Genomic DNA, 16,573 nt, shown 5'->3' with positions numbered 1-16,573 from the left:
CTGTTTTTAAAAGAAATACCTAAAACATAATAAGAAATGTTGGAAGTAAAGGGATGAAAAAGTCATGCTACACACACACACACACACACACACACGGCAAAGAAAACCTAGTGTAGTTATAACTAATTTTAAAAAGCATCATAGTTCATGTAGATGAAAGTGCAATCCACCAAAAATTATATAAAAGTGTTAAATGTTTCATAATCAGGCCTCAAGAGAAATAAAACTCTGACAGAATGACAAGGAGAAATTACAAAACCACAATTGTAGTGGGATATTAGAATAAGCATGTAAAATTTAGTAAAGACCAAAAAGATTTAAACAAACAAGAGTACAGGACATAGAATGCTGTAACTAACAATGAAAGAATATTCATTCTTTTAGAATGCATCAGATATTTACAAAAACTGACCATATACTAGACCATAAAACTAGTTGCCACAAATATAACAAACTGTTATCATACAGAGTTATGTTCTCTGATCATTTAATTAGGCCAAAATCAGAAACAAAAGGATACCTAGAATTTCAAGACCGAAAATTTAAGACAAAAACAACTTCTTAAATAGTCCAAAGGCCAAGAAGAAATCATAATGAACTTCAGAGTCATTCTGAAATGAATCTTGCAAATGCTACCTATTGATCACGGTAAACTTGTTCCCCCAGCTCACAATTTAGAAGTCACAGATGACAGAAGGGAGGATGTAGCAGGCAATGTGACCCTAGAGGCAATGAGAAGGGAAGACTAACTGGCAAAAAGAGAGAAGATAAAACCATTTGGGGAAGATGTAAGAGACTGCAACTAAGTTGAATAAATAAGATATACACTTTTAAAAAAATGCCGGTATAGCCAAGACAATCCTAAGCAAAAAGAACCAAGCTGGAGGCATCACACTACATGACTTCTGTTGGGTGCAAGCCCCCCAAAATCTGGCCATAAACTGGCCCCAAGACTGGTCATAAACAAAATCTCTGCAGCACTGTGACATGTCCATAATGGCCCTAATGCCCAAGCTGGAAGGTTATGGGTTTATGGGAATGAGGGCAAGGAACACCTGGTCCACTCAGGGTGGAAAACTGCTTAAAGGCATTCTTAAGCCACAAACAACAGCATGGGCGATCTGTGTCTTAAGGGCATGTTCCTGCTGCAGTTAACTAGCCCAATCAATTCTTTTAATTTGGCCCATCCCTTCGTTTCTGTGATACCTTTAGTTAATTTAATATCTACAGAAACAATGCTAATGACTGGTTTGCTGTTAATAAATATGTGGGTAAATCTCTGTTAGGGGCTCTGAGTTCTGAAGGCTGTGAGACCCCTGATTTCCCACTTCACATCTCTATATTTCTGTGTGTCATTAATTCCTCTAGCGTCACTGGGTTAGGGTCTCCCTGACTTAGCCGGTCTCGGCAAGTGGCGCCCATTCATGGGGGCTCGAATCCAGGTCGAAGGGTCGCCGGAAAGAGGATTGGAATGGCACACTAGCTGGATGACACCTGAGTACTCTTAAAGCAATCCCCGTGGTGAGTAAGAAGGGGAGCTCGGAAGCGTCAGGGTAGCAATGGGACAGGTATGGGGTCTGGTTCGTTTCACCTTGGAACTTTTTCACACTGATAATGAGGAACGAGAGTATAGCAAAGTAACAGATGAGGTTACAGAGCAGGTTTATTTACCAGCTAAAGCCAAAGTGGCAAAGGAAGGAGAGATTCATCCCTACCCTTCTGCACCCCCTCATTATTATTTTGAAGAAAATGACCCCCCAGATCTTTCTTTTCCAGAGGACACTGGGTGAAAAGTAGTTGCCCCGGTGACTGTTCGAGCAGTGCCTCCAGCGACTGCTCTTAGTTCTATTCAGGCAGGAATTCAGCAAGCTAGACAAGAGGGTGATTAAGAGGCCTGGCAATTCCCTGTTAGAATACACCCCCCAGATCAACAGGGAAAAATTACAGCTACATTTGAGCCTTTTCCTTTTAAATTACTCAAAGACTTAAAACAAGCAATAAGTCAGTATGGACCAGGTTCTCCTTTTGTAATGGGACTGTTAAAGAATGTTACTGTTTCCAGTTGGATTATTCCTACTGACTGGGACACTCTTACTTGAGCTTGTCTAACTACTGCTGAGTTCTTACAATTTAAAACTTGGTGGGCGGATGCAGCTTCCATTCAGGCTGCTCGCAATGCCCATGCCCCAATCTCAAATTACTGTAACTGCAGATCAACTTTTGGGGGTTGGCGGCTGGGCTGGTTTAGATGCACAACTGGTCACATAGGATGACGCCATAGAACAGCTTAGAGGAGTGGGCATTAGAGCTTGGGAAAAAAATCACTTCAGGTGGAGAACAATACCCTTCCTTTAGTGCTATAAAACAGGGACTAAGGGAACCATAAGTTGATTTTATAGCTCAGTTACAGGAGTCTCTTAAAAGGATGGTTGCAGATTCGGCTGCTCAGCATATAGTGTTGCAGTTATTAGCTTTCGACAATGCTAATCCCGATTGCCAGGCTGCTCTGCAACCTCTCAGAGGAAAAGCACATTTAGTTGATTATATCAAGGCCTGTGATGGTATCGGAGGTAATCTGCATAAAGCTACCTTGTTGGCACAGGCAATGGCAGGACTGAGAGTAGATAAAGGAAATACTCCATTTCCTGGGGCTTGTTTTAACTGTGGGAAACATGGTCATACTAAAAAAGAATGTAGAAAAAATCAGCGAGTCAGGCCGCCAGATAGGGGAAAAAAGAAAACTGTTGAGTCTGAAATATGTCCAAAATGTAAAAAAGGAAAACACTGGGCTAGTCAGTGTCCCCATTTCGGGGAATGCCATGAGGGGCGGGGCCCTGTTCTAAACCGGGGCATTTCCAGCTCAGGTAATTCCCTCACCCCTGTACAATGCCTGTCCCCCGCCACAGCCGGTAGTGCTGCAGTAGATTCATGCTGCACAAAAGCTATGAGCCTTCTGCCTGGGGAACCCCTGCAAAAGGTCCCAACAGGAGTCTGTGGACCCTTGCCAGCAGGGACAATAGGATTACTTTTAGGAAGGTCTAGTGTAAGTTTAAAAGGCATACAAATACATACAGGAGTCATTGATTCGGATTACAACGGGGAAATTCAAATTGTTATATCTACTTCTGTTCCCTGGAAAGCAGAGCCAGGAGAGCTCATGGCACAGCTCCTGATTGTGCTGTATGTGGGAATGGGAAAAAGTGAAATTAAACAAACAGGAGGATTTGGAAGCACAAATAAACAAGGCAAAGCAGCTTACTGGGTAAATCAAATCACCGATAAACGTCCTACCTGTGAAATAACTATTTAAGGAAAGAAATTTAAAGGTTTGGTAGATACAGGAGCGGACATTTCAATCATTTCTCTACAGCACCGGCAGTCCACGTGGCCAATTCAACCGGCTCAATTGAACATAGTTGGAGTTGGTAAAGCCGCTGAAGTATATCAAAGTGGTTACATTTTGCATTGTGAAGGGCCCGATGGACAATCTGGGACTATTCAACCAACTATAACTTCTGTACCTATAATTTATGGGGAAGAGATTTATTACAACAATGGGAAGCACAAGTTCTAATTCCAGAACAATTATATACAATGCATGAAATGGGGTATGTCCCTGGTATGGGACTAGAAAAAAAATTTGCAAGGTTTGAAAGAACCGCTTCAAGCAGAAAAACAAAGTTCCCGCCAAAGATTAGGAAATAATTTTTGATGGCAGCCACTGTTAAGCCTCCAGAACCTATACCTTTAAAAGGGTTAACAGATAAGCCAATTTGGATAGAACAATGGCTGCTAAGTAAAGAAAAACTATAGGCTTTAGAGAAATTAGTTACTGAACAATTAGAAAATGGGCACATAGCTCCAACATTTTCTCCTTGGAATTCTCCAGTTTTCGTAATTGAGAAAAAATCAGGAAAATGGAGAATGTTAACTGACTTAAGAGCCATCAATTCAGTTATACAACCTACGAGAGCATTACGGCCAGGACTGCCTTCTCCTGCTATAATTCCAAAAAATTGGCCTTTAATAGTTACAGATTTAAAAGACTGTTTCTTTACTATCCCTTTAGCTGAGCAAGACTGTGAATGGTTTGCATTTACAATTCCTGCAGTAAACAACCAGCAGCCTGCTAAGCATTATCATTGGAAAGTGCTGCCCCAGAGCATGTTAAACAGCCCAACAATTTGCCAGACGTAAGTGGGGCAAGCAATTGAACCTACTAGTAAAAAGTTTTCACAGTGTTACATTATTCACTATATGGATGATGTACTTTGTGCTGCCCCCACTCCAGAAATATTACTCCAATGTTATGATCACTTGCAAAATTCAATTTCTGGCGCTGGTTTAATTATAGCTCCTGACAAAATGCAGACTACTATTCCTTACTCCTACTTGGGGACCTTAGTAAATGACACTATCATTGTGCCACAGAAAGTAACCATACATAGGGATCAACTAAAAACATTAAATGACTTTCAAAAATTACTAGGGGATATTAATTTGATACGACCTGCTCTAGGTATTGCTACCTTTCAACTCAGCATTCACCTACTGGTGTTACTGTCCAAGAACAGGACTTAGTAGAATGGTTTTTTCTTCCACATACTAATTCATGGACTCTAACTCCTCATTTAGATCAAATCAGTATGATAGGGACTGGGAGAACTCGGATTGTTAAATTACATGGATATGATCCTGGAAAAATTATTGTCCCTCTCATGAAGGCACAAATACAGCAAGCTTTTATAAATAGTCTTACTTGGCAAACCCATTTAGCTGACTTTGTGGGTATTCTCATAATCATTTTCCTAAAATGAAGCTGCTTCAGTTTTTGAAATGAACTAATTGGATTCTCCCTAAAATAACTAAGTTTAAACCAATCGAAGGTGCTGAGAATGTTTTTACAGATGGGTCTAGTAATGGTAAAGCTTCTTATTTGGCTCAAAAAGTGAAGTTTTCCAGACGTCCTATACTTCAGCTCAAAAAATGGAGCTTGTAGCAATAATTGAGGTATTGACTGCTTTTGATAAGCCTATTAATGTGATTTCTGATTCTTCATACATGGTTCACTCCACACAGTTAATTGAAAATTCTCAGTTACGATTTCATACAGATGAATGACTGATGACAAAAAAGGAGAAAAAATAGGGATTACAGGACAGCCTATACACAACTGAATCTAGCATTATTTGGTGAAAAGATCCAATAACAAAAAGTTGGGATATAGGTAAAATAATAAGTTGGGGTAGAGGTTATGCTTCTATTTCTCCAGGCAAAAATCAACAGCCTATTTGGATACCATCAGGATACTTGAAACCTTATCATGAGCCAGATGCCGAGGAAGAGACTCTGGGAGGATCCCGAGGACCCCCCAGTTGCAGCCACGTCTAGACTGACCCTGAGGAGGACCCCAACTGTCACGAGCAACACCCGTTGAACACAGCCAAGAAGCTGTCACAGATGGCGGAAGAAAACCTGAGGAAAGCGGGACAACCAGTCACAATAAATAATTTAATGGTAGCTATGATAGTGGTTATCACCACTGCCGTGAGCATTCCTTCAGTAAGGTCTGGTAATAATGCCTAGATGCAATCACTCTTTGACACAGTTACACATGCTTTCTGATCTCAGTATTTACCGTAATAAATCTACTCTTATAATTGAGGCATACCACCCTCAAAAACCTATTTGTAAACAGGACTGGGCCCAGTTAGAAAAAATGAACGTACTTGTTTAGGAAGATTGCATTGCAGAACAGGCAGAGGTGCTGCACGACGATTCCTGTGGAATCATTAATTATTAATTGGTCCCCTAATGTGATGTTTAGCTTGAATTGCACCTCAGTCTGCGTGCCATGGCCATACTATGTTCAGATGATCTGAACAAAATGGTCAGATGGTAGAAATGTTAGGAAGTAGGGCAAAAGTTCCTATTATCTGGAACCATGGTTATATAATGGCACCTCAACCTCAAATGATATGGCCCGCTCTAGGAGCTAAATATAAGGATTTGTGGAAACTGTTAAATGCTCTTAATAAGATCAAAATCTGGGAAAGAATAAAAAAGCATCTAGAAGGACACTCTACAAACTTGTTTCTGGATACAGCAAAATTAAAAGAACAAATATTTAAAGCATCCCAGGCACACCAGACCTTAATGCCAGAAACTGGAGTGCTTAAAGGAACTGCAGACAAATTAGCAGCTAGTAACCCATTAAAATGGATAAAAACACTTAAGCTCTGTGATTTCAATGACTGTGCTTTTAATCTATGTTGTCTGTCTTTGTATAGTCTGCAGATGTGAATCCCGAATCCTACGAGCTGCCCTTGCTTTTATCTCTTTGCAAATCAAAGGGAGACATGTTAGAAGCAAGCCCCCCAAAATCTGGCCATAAACTGGCCCCAAGACTCACCATAAACAAAATCTCTGCAGCACTGTGACATGTCCATAATGGCCCTAATGAACAAGCTGGAAGGTTGTGGGTTTATGGGAATGAGGGCAAGGAAAACCTGGCCCGCCCAGGGTGGAAAACCGCTTAAAGGCATTCTTAAGCCACAAACAATAGCATGAGCTAGGTGTGTCTTAAGGGCGTGTTCCTGCTGCAGTTAACTAGCCCAATCTATTCTTTTAATTCCGCCCATCCCTTCGTTTCCCATAAGGGATACTTTTAGTTGATTTAGTATCTATAGAGACAATGCTAATAAATGGTTTGCTGTTAATAAATATGTGGGTAAATCTCTGTTTGGGGCTCTCAGCTCTGAAGGCTGTGAGACCCCTGATTTCCCACTTCACACCTCCATATTTCTCTGTGTGTGTCTTTAATTCCTCTAGGGCCACTGGGTTAGGGTTTCCCCAACTGAGCTGGTCTCGGCAGACTTCAAACTATACTACAAGGCTACAGTAATCAAAACATCATGTACTGGTACCAAAACAGATATATAGACCAATGGAACAGAACAGAGGCCTCAGAAATGATACCACACATCTACAACCATCTGATCTTGGACAAATCTGACAAAAACAAGCAATGGGGAAAGGATTCCCTATTTAATAAATGGTGTTCAGAACTGGCTAGCCATATGCAGAAAACTGAAACTGGACCCCTTCCTTACACCTTATACAAAAATTAACTCAAGATGGATTAAAGACTTAAACGTAAGGCCTAAAACCATAAAAACCCTAGAAGAAAACCTAGGCAATACCATTCAGGACGTAGGCATGGGCAAACACTTCATGATTAAAGCAATGGCAACAAAAGCCAAAATTGACAAATGGGATCTAATTAAACTAAAGAGCTTCTGCACAGCAAAAGAAACTATCATCAGAGTAAAGAGGCAACCTACAGAATGGGAGAAAAATTTTGCAATCTATCCAACTTACAAAGGGCTAATATCCAGAATCTACAAAGAACTTAAACAAATTTACAAGAAAAAAACAAACAATGCCATCAAAAAGTGGGGAAAGGATATGAACAGACACTTCTCAAAAGAAGACATTTATGAGACCAACAAACATGAAAAAAAGCTCATCATCACTGGTCATTACAGAAATGCAAATCTAACTGGTGTGACATACCATCTCACACCAGTTAGAATGACGATCATTAAAAAGTCAGGAAACAACAGATGCTGGAGAGGATGTGGAAAAATAGGAATGCTTTTACACTGTTTTTGGGAGTGTAAATTAGTTCAACCATTGTGGAAGACTGTGCTGATTCCTCAAGGATCTAGAACCAGAAATACCATTTGATCCAGCAATCCCATTACTGGGTATATACACAAACGATTATAAATCATTCTACTATAAAGACAGATGCACCTGTATGTTTACTGCGGCACTATTCACAATAGCAAACACTTGGAACCAACCCAAATGCCCATCAATAATAGACTGGATAAATAAAATGTGGCACATATACACCATGGAATACTATGCAGTCATAAAAAGGATGGGTTCATGTCCTTTGCAGGGACATGGATGAAGCTGGAAACCATCATTCTCAGCAAACTAACACAGGAACAGAAAACCAAATACCACGTTCTCACTCATAAATGAGAGTCAAACAATGAGAACACATGAACACAGGGAGGGGAACATCACACACAGGGGCCTGTCGGGGAGTAGGGGGGTAGGGGAGTGATAGCATTAGGAGAAATACCTAATGTAATTGACGGGCTGATGGGTGCAGCAAACCACCACGGCATGTATATACCTATGTAACAAACCTGCACATTCTGCACATGCATCCCAGAACTTAAAATATAATAAACAAAAAGGAAAAAATGTTACATATAAACAGCATTTAACTAAACAATAGAAGAAAAATGCATAGGCTGAAAATACATATCAAAAAAGAAAGGATGAAAATTAGTGAGTTAAGCATCTATCTCAAGAAGTTAGAAAAAGAACATGAATGTAAACTCAAAGAAAGCAGAAGATAATAAATAATAAACATTAAAAAGTGAGAGTCAACAGTGCCCCCATACTGGTTCTTTATAAAGACTAACAATATATTTCAACTGTCTGGTAAGACTGATAAAGGTAAGAAAAGGTACAAAAATCTAGCCATAGAAAAAAAGTTTACATCTACTACAGATGATACAGACATTTAAAAAATTATACGAGGTCTTTTGAATAACTTTGTAAGTCAAGAAATTTGAATACATTTCTACTAGGATAAAATTTACAAAAAGCAGTGTTAAGAAGACCAGGCATAGTGGTTCGCACCTGTTAATTCCAGCACTTTGGGAGACCAAGGCGGGGGATCACCTGAGGTCAGGAGTTCAAGACCAGTCTGGCCAACACAGTGAAACCCTGTCTCCACTAAAAATACAAAAATTAGTCGGGCACAGTGGCAGACGCCTGTAATTCCAGCTACTCAGGAGGCCGAGGCAGGAGAATGGCTTGAATCCAGGAGGCAGAGGTTGCAGTGGGCCGAGATCATGCCACTGCACTCCAGCCTGGGTGATAGAGTGAGACTCCATCTCAAAATAAATAAATAAATAAATAATCAATGTAAGAAGAAACAGAAAATTTCAACAGTCTCACAGATAATAAATTATAACAGTAATTTTAAAACCTAAAAAAGAACACACTTCAAGCACAGATGGCTTCATAAGTTTTCCAAATATTCCATTAAGAAATAATTCTAATCTTACGTACTTGCAGAGAAGAGAATAAAAGAGAAAACTCCCTACTGCATTTTAATTGGCTAACCTAACCTTGATTCTAAAACCTGAAAAGAATATAAGAAAGAAAAATTATAGGCAATCTTATCACCATGCATATACAAATCCTAACAAAATATTAGCAAACAAAATCCATTAGTACACAATTATGAAGAAGTTGAGTTAAATTCAGGATTACAATGTTGGTTTAACACTAGAAAATCAATTTAAATAAACAACACTAAAAGACCAAAAAGCAAAACAATACAGCCATCTCACTGAATGCGGAAAAGGCATTCGATAACAATTCAACTATTCATAACTAAAAAAAAAAATGCTTAGTAAACTAGTAATAGAAAGAGACTTCCACAATAAAGGAAAGTATCTTTAAAAAAAACCCAAAACACACAGAACATATGTTTAAGAATGACATGCTGAAAGTTTTACTTTTAAAGATACAAACATCACCACTTCTATTCAACAGTGTACTGGAGGTACCAGCCAGTACAATAAATTATATATATTAAAAAAAATTGACAGGAAGAAACTACATTGTTATTATTCACAAATTATATGATTGTGTGTAGGAAAAAAAATCTATAAATGTGTTATCAGTTTCTCACTTTATCAATTCTTGTGGAAATAAAAATCACTGTACAAAAATCATTTTTTTTATAATGAGTATTTTGTTTCTGTACAAAAATTGATTCCATTTCCATACAAAGCAATCAACAGTTAGAAAACAGAATTTTTGAAAAAGACATTTATAAGAACATTAAAAAATATCAAGCATGAATAATAAATCTACAAAAGATATGCTAGTCTTCCTTGGTAGAAACTAAAAAAGTTTATGTACTAAAAGACACTAAAGGCCGCCTAAATGATGGGGGGATTTCTGTTCAAAAATTAGAAGATTCAATAGTGTAATTATAATTCAATACAATCTTAACTAAAATTCCAACAGGTTCATTGGTTTTTGTTTATTTATTTTAGTGGAACTTTACGAGCTGATTTTCAAATTTATGTAGATATACAGAGGGCCAAAACGTAGCCAAGAAAAAATTTTAAAATGTATTACTTTCTCTACATAGTAGACCATATAGAGGCAGTACTACAGAGACGTAGGGAAAATATTCTTTTAATAAATGGTGCTGAAATAATCTGGTATAATATGCAGTATAAATAAATAAACAAATGAATCTGGACTCCCAAATTATACTGTATATTAAAAAATCTATTTCAGGTAGATTTTAAGATTCAATGTAAAAGGAAGAACAAAAGAAAATTTAGAATGTAACACAGAATACCTTCAAAATTCTGAAATAGAAGAAAATTCCTTAAAGAAGATACAGAAAATATTAGCTGCAAGACTGATACATTTAAGTATTTTAAAATTAGGCATTCTAGGCCGGGCGGGTGGCTCAGCCTATAATCCCAGCACTTTAGGAGGCCGAGATGGGTGGATCGCGAGGTCAGGAGATCGAGACCATCCTGGCTAAAATGCTGAAACCCTGTCTCTACTAAAAACACAAAAAAATTAGCCAGGCATGGTGGCGGACGCCTGTAGTCCCAGCTACTCAGGAGGGGGAGGCAGGAAAATCGCTCAAACCAAGGAGGCGGAGGTTGCAGTGAGCTGAGATCACGCCACTGCACTCCAACCTGGGTGACAGAGCAAGACTCCGTCTCCCAAAAAAATAAAAAAATAAATAAATAATAAAATAAAATAAAATAAAATAAAAGTAGGCATTCTTACCACCAAATGCACCATTAAATGTGTAAAACAGCAAGCTACAGAGAAGAAATATTTGAATCACTTATAACTGACAACGGACTTGATCTAGAACATACAAAGTCCTAAAAATCATTAAACAAAAGCAAACAACCAAATACAAGCACTCTAGACACTTCAAAAGAGAGAATCCAAATGGTCAATCATACATATGGAAAAGTGCACACCACATAAGTCTCTGGGGAAATAAAAGCTAAAATGAGATTCAACTATAAATGACCAGATTGGCAAATATTTAAAAATCTGACAATTCTCTAAGTATTGATGAACATGCAAAGGAATGAGAACTCTCATACTGTAGGTGTTAAGTATAAATTAAGGTAAGCCCTCTGGAAAATAGTTGGCTATTACCTGCTATAGATTAAGATACCCACAGTCTATGACCCAACAAATTCCATTTCTAGAAAATACCCTAAATAAAAGTATATATATGCATGCAGGATATATATTTTAAGAAGTCTGCAAAATTGCTGTTTGCAAATAACCAAGGATCAGAAACCATTCATACATCTATCAATAGAATGGGCAAATAAACTGATTTATAGTTAGACAATGGAATATCATACTGAAATGAAAATCAGTGAATTACAGCTACATTTCGTAACATTAATGAATACTAAAAACATAATATAAAACTAAACTACAGTATTTTGGCTGGGCATGGTGGCTCACGCCTATAATCCCAGCACTTTGGGAGGCCGAGGCAGGTGGATCACCTGAGATCAGGAGTTTGAGACCAGACTGGCCAACATGGTGAAACCCCGTCTCTACTAAAAATACAAAAATTAGCTAGGTGTGGTGGTGGTCACCTGTAATCCCACCTACTTGGGAGGTCGAGACAAGAGAATCGCTTGAATCTAGGAGGCAGAGGTTGCAGTGAGCCAAGATCATGCCACTGCACTCCAGCCTACCTAGGCTACGTGCAAGGCTCCGTCCCAAAAAATAAAACCAAAACCAAACAAACTCTCTCTCTATATATACACACTATAGTATCTTAGAATGCAAACTTCGATGGTAAAACTCTCTCTCTCTCTCTATCCATTTTTTTGAGACAGAGTCTTGCTTTGTTGCCCAGGTTGGAGTACAGTGGCATGACCTCGACTTACTGTAAACTCCACTTCCCAGGTTCAAGCGATTCTCCTGCCTCAGCCTCCTGAGTAGGTGGGATTACAGGCGCCTGCCAGCATGTCTGGCTAATATTTTTGTATTTTTTAGTAGAGATCGGTTTTACCATGTTAGCTAGGCTGGTCTTGAACTCTTGACTTCAAGTGATCTGCCCACCTCGGCCTCCCAAAGTGCTGGGATTACAGGAGTGAGCCACCACACCTGACCTAGATGGTAAAACTCTAAACAAAATTATGCAATTATATCATTAATCAGGACAGTGAGTAGTTTGGTGGGTTGCTGTGGTTGAGAAAGGGCATGCTAAGAACTTCTGGAAGGCAGCCAACGTTCTTGTTTTTGTCCTGAGTGGTAATTACAAAGCTGTTTATTTTCTAATGTTTTAAAACCTCATTCATTTATGTTTTATGTACTTTGTCATATGTAGTATACTTCACAAAAGTTAAAAAAAAAAAAAAGGTTTACAAAATTAAGAACAATGGTCATTCTCAGGCGAGGGAGAGATCAAATTGAGGAAGGCCATTGGTAGCTTTGAAGGTTACCAGGCTGTGATGTCTGCTTTCTTAAAATGAGCAGTGGATACGTTGCTGTTTATTTTATTATTACATTTTGTACATGTACTTTATTGTATTATTTTATAGGTAGGTCACCAAAAGTGCAATTAATAAAAAAAAATTTGATACACTGGAATTCATTAAAAACTTTCACACTTTATATGACACCATCAAGAAAGTAAAAAGATAATCCATAGGAAGGGAGAAAGTATTTGTAAATCAGATAGCTGATTATTTTACAAATCCAGAATATATAAAGAACTCTTTCAGTTCAATAACAAGAAGATGAATAACACTATCTTAAAATAGCAAACTTTTTTTTTTCTTTTGAGACAGGGTCTTGCTTTGTTGTGCAGGCTGGAGAGCAATGGTGCAATCTTGGCTCACTGCATCCTCCACCTCCCAGGCTCAAATGATCCTCCCACCTTAGCCTCCCAGGTAGCTGGGACTACAGTAGGCACACGCCACCATGCCTGGCTATTTTTTGTGGTTTTGGATAGAAACAGAGTTTTGTCATGTCCCCTAGGCTGGTCTCAAACTCCTGAGCTCAAGCAATCCTCCCACCTGAGCCTTCTAAATTTCTGGGATTACAGGTGTGGGCCACTGCTCCTGGCCAATGACAAAAGATTTGAATAGACTTTTCTGCAAAGGAGGTACACAAAACAATGTGCCAATAAGCACACAAAAAGATGTTCAACATGTGTAGGTTGTTAGGGAAATGCAAATCAAAACTAGCGAAGTTCCAATTTACAATCACTAAAGGTGTCCTAATCAAAAAGACAGATAATAACAAGTGTGGATGAGGATTTGGAGAACAGAAATTCTTATTAATTGCTGATGAGAATGAAAAATAGTATAGCCACATTTAAAAAAAAAAGAGTTTAGAAGTCTCTAAAAATGTTAAACATAGAGGTACCATATCATCCAGCAAATCTACTCTTAGGTATCTACCTAAGAGAGGTGAAAACGTATGTGGACACAAAGACTTGTACATAAATGTTCATGGCAGCATTATTCCTAACAGCCCCAAAGTGGAAATGATCCAGCTGTTCATCAACTGACAAATGGATAAACAAACTTTAGTGTATCAATACAATTTGGCAATAAAAAAGGAAAGAAGTATTGATACATACACAGCACGGATGAATCTCAAAAACTTATGCTTAGTGAAAGAATCCAAACACAAAAGATCATACAGTAAATAATTCCATTTATATAAAATGTCCAGAATAGGAAACTCTATACAGATAGAAGTAGGTTAGTCACTCTCTAGTGCTTGGGTAGGAGTGACTGCTAACAGGTATAAGGAATCTTTCCAGGGTGTTGTAAAAGTTCTAAAATTAGCTTCTGGTGATACCTGTACAACTCCGTAACTATACTAAAAACCATTAAGGCATACACTTACAATAGGTGAATTTTTTTGATGTGTAAATAATACCTTAATAAAGCTATAAATTTGTCAAGTAGGGCAGTTTCCTTAAATATTACTGCATTTTTCTGGAAAAAAATCATTTAAAACTTCTAGAACTTGATATTGCTCTATTGGCAATTTGGTTCCTTCCTGCCCCAATCCTTCTGCCTTTAAGAGGGGGAAAATTCAGGGGCATAGCAAATACCAAGTGTTTTCCAAACATAAAAAAGTATAAATCCTCACAGATTAAAAAAAATCCTCAAATGACTGAGAATCTTTCTTAGGGCTGATAAAGAATAAAATGGGTTTAAAAAATAAAGAAACAAACTATCTATAATGGGGCAATTTTCCAAATTCTGAATGACAGAATACAGGGCTTTCTCCTATAAAGCCTGAGGTAATCATTTTTAAAACTGTTTGGTAGAAAACAGTTAATATTCTGGGAACTTTAATGTTTTCATAAATAAAACTGAGTACTTTTGCATCAGTTGATAACAATAATCTCATATACTTAAGGGCATATCCAAATATTTGTCTTTCTAGCAAAAAAAATTCTGTAGGAGGATTGTTTTTACCGTTGACGTGAGGAGGAAACTGCCAGGCCTTGTTAGTTGAGGGACCGATGTCCCTGCGATTGCCATGGCAACGGTCTGGCTTATCATACTTCCGCTCTCACTTTCATAATCATCAGTGGCTATACAAATTGGTCTTCCTCGTTGATTGTGAGTTTCTAAAGAAAAATAGTCCAAAAAATAAATAAATAAAACTCTTTAGTTGAACTAATTCCTTTTCCTATTCTCCACTATTCTTTAAAAGAATAACCTGTTAACATGTAATCGTTATTAGATTTACTTCTTTTAGATAATATTTTAAATATCTTTAACAGTAACTCATTGCTATGGTAATAATTTATAGTTTATAGAGAACATTAACTTGCTAGCCAAAGAAGATATAAGAATATAAACATTTCTGCCTTCAGGTAAGGAAATTCATGTTAGTGATCAAAATAATAGAAAGACTGCTCAACTATCAGTCTCTTAAAGGTAAACAGTTGGTTATCTTTGTAACACCAGCACCTGTCGAAGTTCTTAATACATATTAGATACTCAGGAAACGTTTCTGTTTTACTAAACTGGAAGCTTTCGGGCTAATTGCTAGTTTAAATTCCCTCATTTGCCCTAACGAAAATATTGTTGCAAACTAAATTCTATGTTTAAGTAAATTCTAAATATGTAAAGCAAGAGCAATAAAACTTTGTAGGTTCTAGTTTTGAAGAAGTAATACCACTCAACTTATTAACCTGGTGTTAGCAATAAACATAATTCCTGATATTCAAGTGAATATTCATTTCAATTTTATATATATGAATAAAGTCAAAACTGACGGTGGTAAACATCTGTCAAGTTTTCTTGTATTTTTTCAGATGTACAGTGCATGTTTACACAAACATTTCCTAAAATGTAGGTACAGAATTGCTATAAAATCATTGTTTTAAAATTCATCATAAGAACTATTTAAAGCAATCTTATATGGAATTCTCTCACATGGTCAAAGGTTTTTTTTTGGCAATATACTTAAATATTTATAGTTTACTTTTATCAGTGCACAATTCTTACTTTCCTAAAATAAGATCTTCATCCTTGAGATATTTTCTAACACTTTTAAACATTGAGCTTTGCCTTTAAAATGTCTTAATTATACCAGGTACCTGTAAAATCATACAGCTGAGGTACAGTTTCCATGATAATACCAATCAGAGGTAGATACAACATGGCCACTCGAGCCTTTATCTGGGGGTCAGAGTACCGTGGGTCTGAGTCATGACTGGAGAGTAAATTGTGTACCATATTGATGACTTTCTTATGCAATCCAAACAGTCTATTTAAAAAGAAGACGACAAAGAAGAAAAAGCAGTAAGGCCACAGAGATTAGCTAACATCTTTAAAACAAACAGTAAGTCATGGTATTGAAAAAATTTTGTTCAATTTCTTACCTTTGTCATATATTTGCATGCATTCCATTCCTACAAAACATTTCTCATTTTAAAATAAATTAAATGTATAAAAATGTAAAAAATGTGTAAAATAAGAATTGAAGAAAAGGAAATGCTATACAAATTCACTTAGAATTAAATCTGAATATTTTTATATTAACTCCTTATTAGTATATTTGAATGTAAAGAAACTAAGACTACTTACAGTTACATTTTGAAGCTAAACAAGGTAAATTTTAAAATGCTGTAAATGTTATTACATCAAATCAGATCTTTTCACATTTACCAAAAATAAATTACTCCCTTTTTCTGAAAGAAAAATCCCCTACCTAATGGATTATGTAGCCCACAGGCTGGGGTTGCCTTTGACATCTCTATTTAAACTGCACTTCTTTACTAATATACCTCATTTGGGCCCTTACAACTTTTTTAGACTCCCAATCCCCCTCAGTTTCAAATGGGCTAATACACTAACAAGGGCCACTTTCACTTAAACATTTTTGTCTCTCCTTAAGCTGATGGCACTTTAACTATGCA

At 37.3% G+C, this 16,573-nt stretch overlaps 1 protein-coding gene across 13 annotated transcripts in view; it reads right to left on the bottom strand.

Annotated features, from left to right (window-relative positions):
• DOCK7 (dedicator of cytokinesis 7) overlaps positions 1 to 16,573 on the bottom strand; it is a 227,342-nt gene that overhangs the window by 60,455 nt on the left and 150,314 nt on the right. For all 13 annotated transcript variants that reach the window (XR_013401315.1, XR_013401316.1, XM_015141107.3 and 10 more), the window contains 2 exons: positions 15,752 to 15,921; positions 14,619 to 14,773 (listed from right to left, as the gene is read on the bottom strand). Coding sequence is in view for 11 of the 13 variants with exons in the window: in XM_015141107.3 (XP_014996593.3) it covers positions 14,619 to 14,773; positions 15,752 to 15,921 (325 nt within the window). In the remaining 2 variants the exon portion in view is untranslated. The remainder of the gene's footprint in view (positions 1 to 14,618; positions 14,774 to 15,751; positions 15,922 to 16,573) is intronic.

This window comes from Macaca mulatta, chromosome 1 (genome assembly GCF_049350105.2).
Source record: "Macaca mulatta isolate MMU2019108-1 chromosome 1, T2T-MMU8v2.0, whole genome shotgun sequence".
NCBI classification, from domain to species: Eukaryota; Metazoa; Chordata; class Mammalia; order Primates; family Cercopithecidae; genus Macaca; species Macaca mulatta.
Note: the sequence above shows the minus strand (reverse complement) of the source record. Positions and strands in the feature narration are given on the sequence as shown.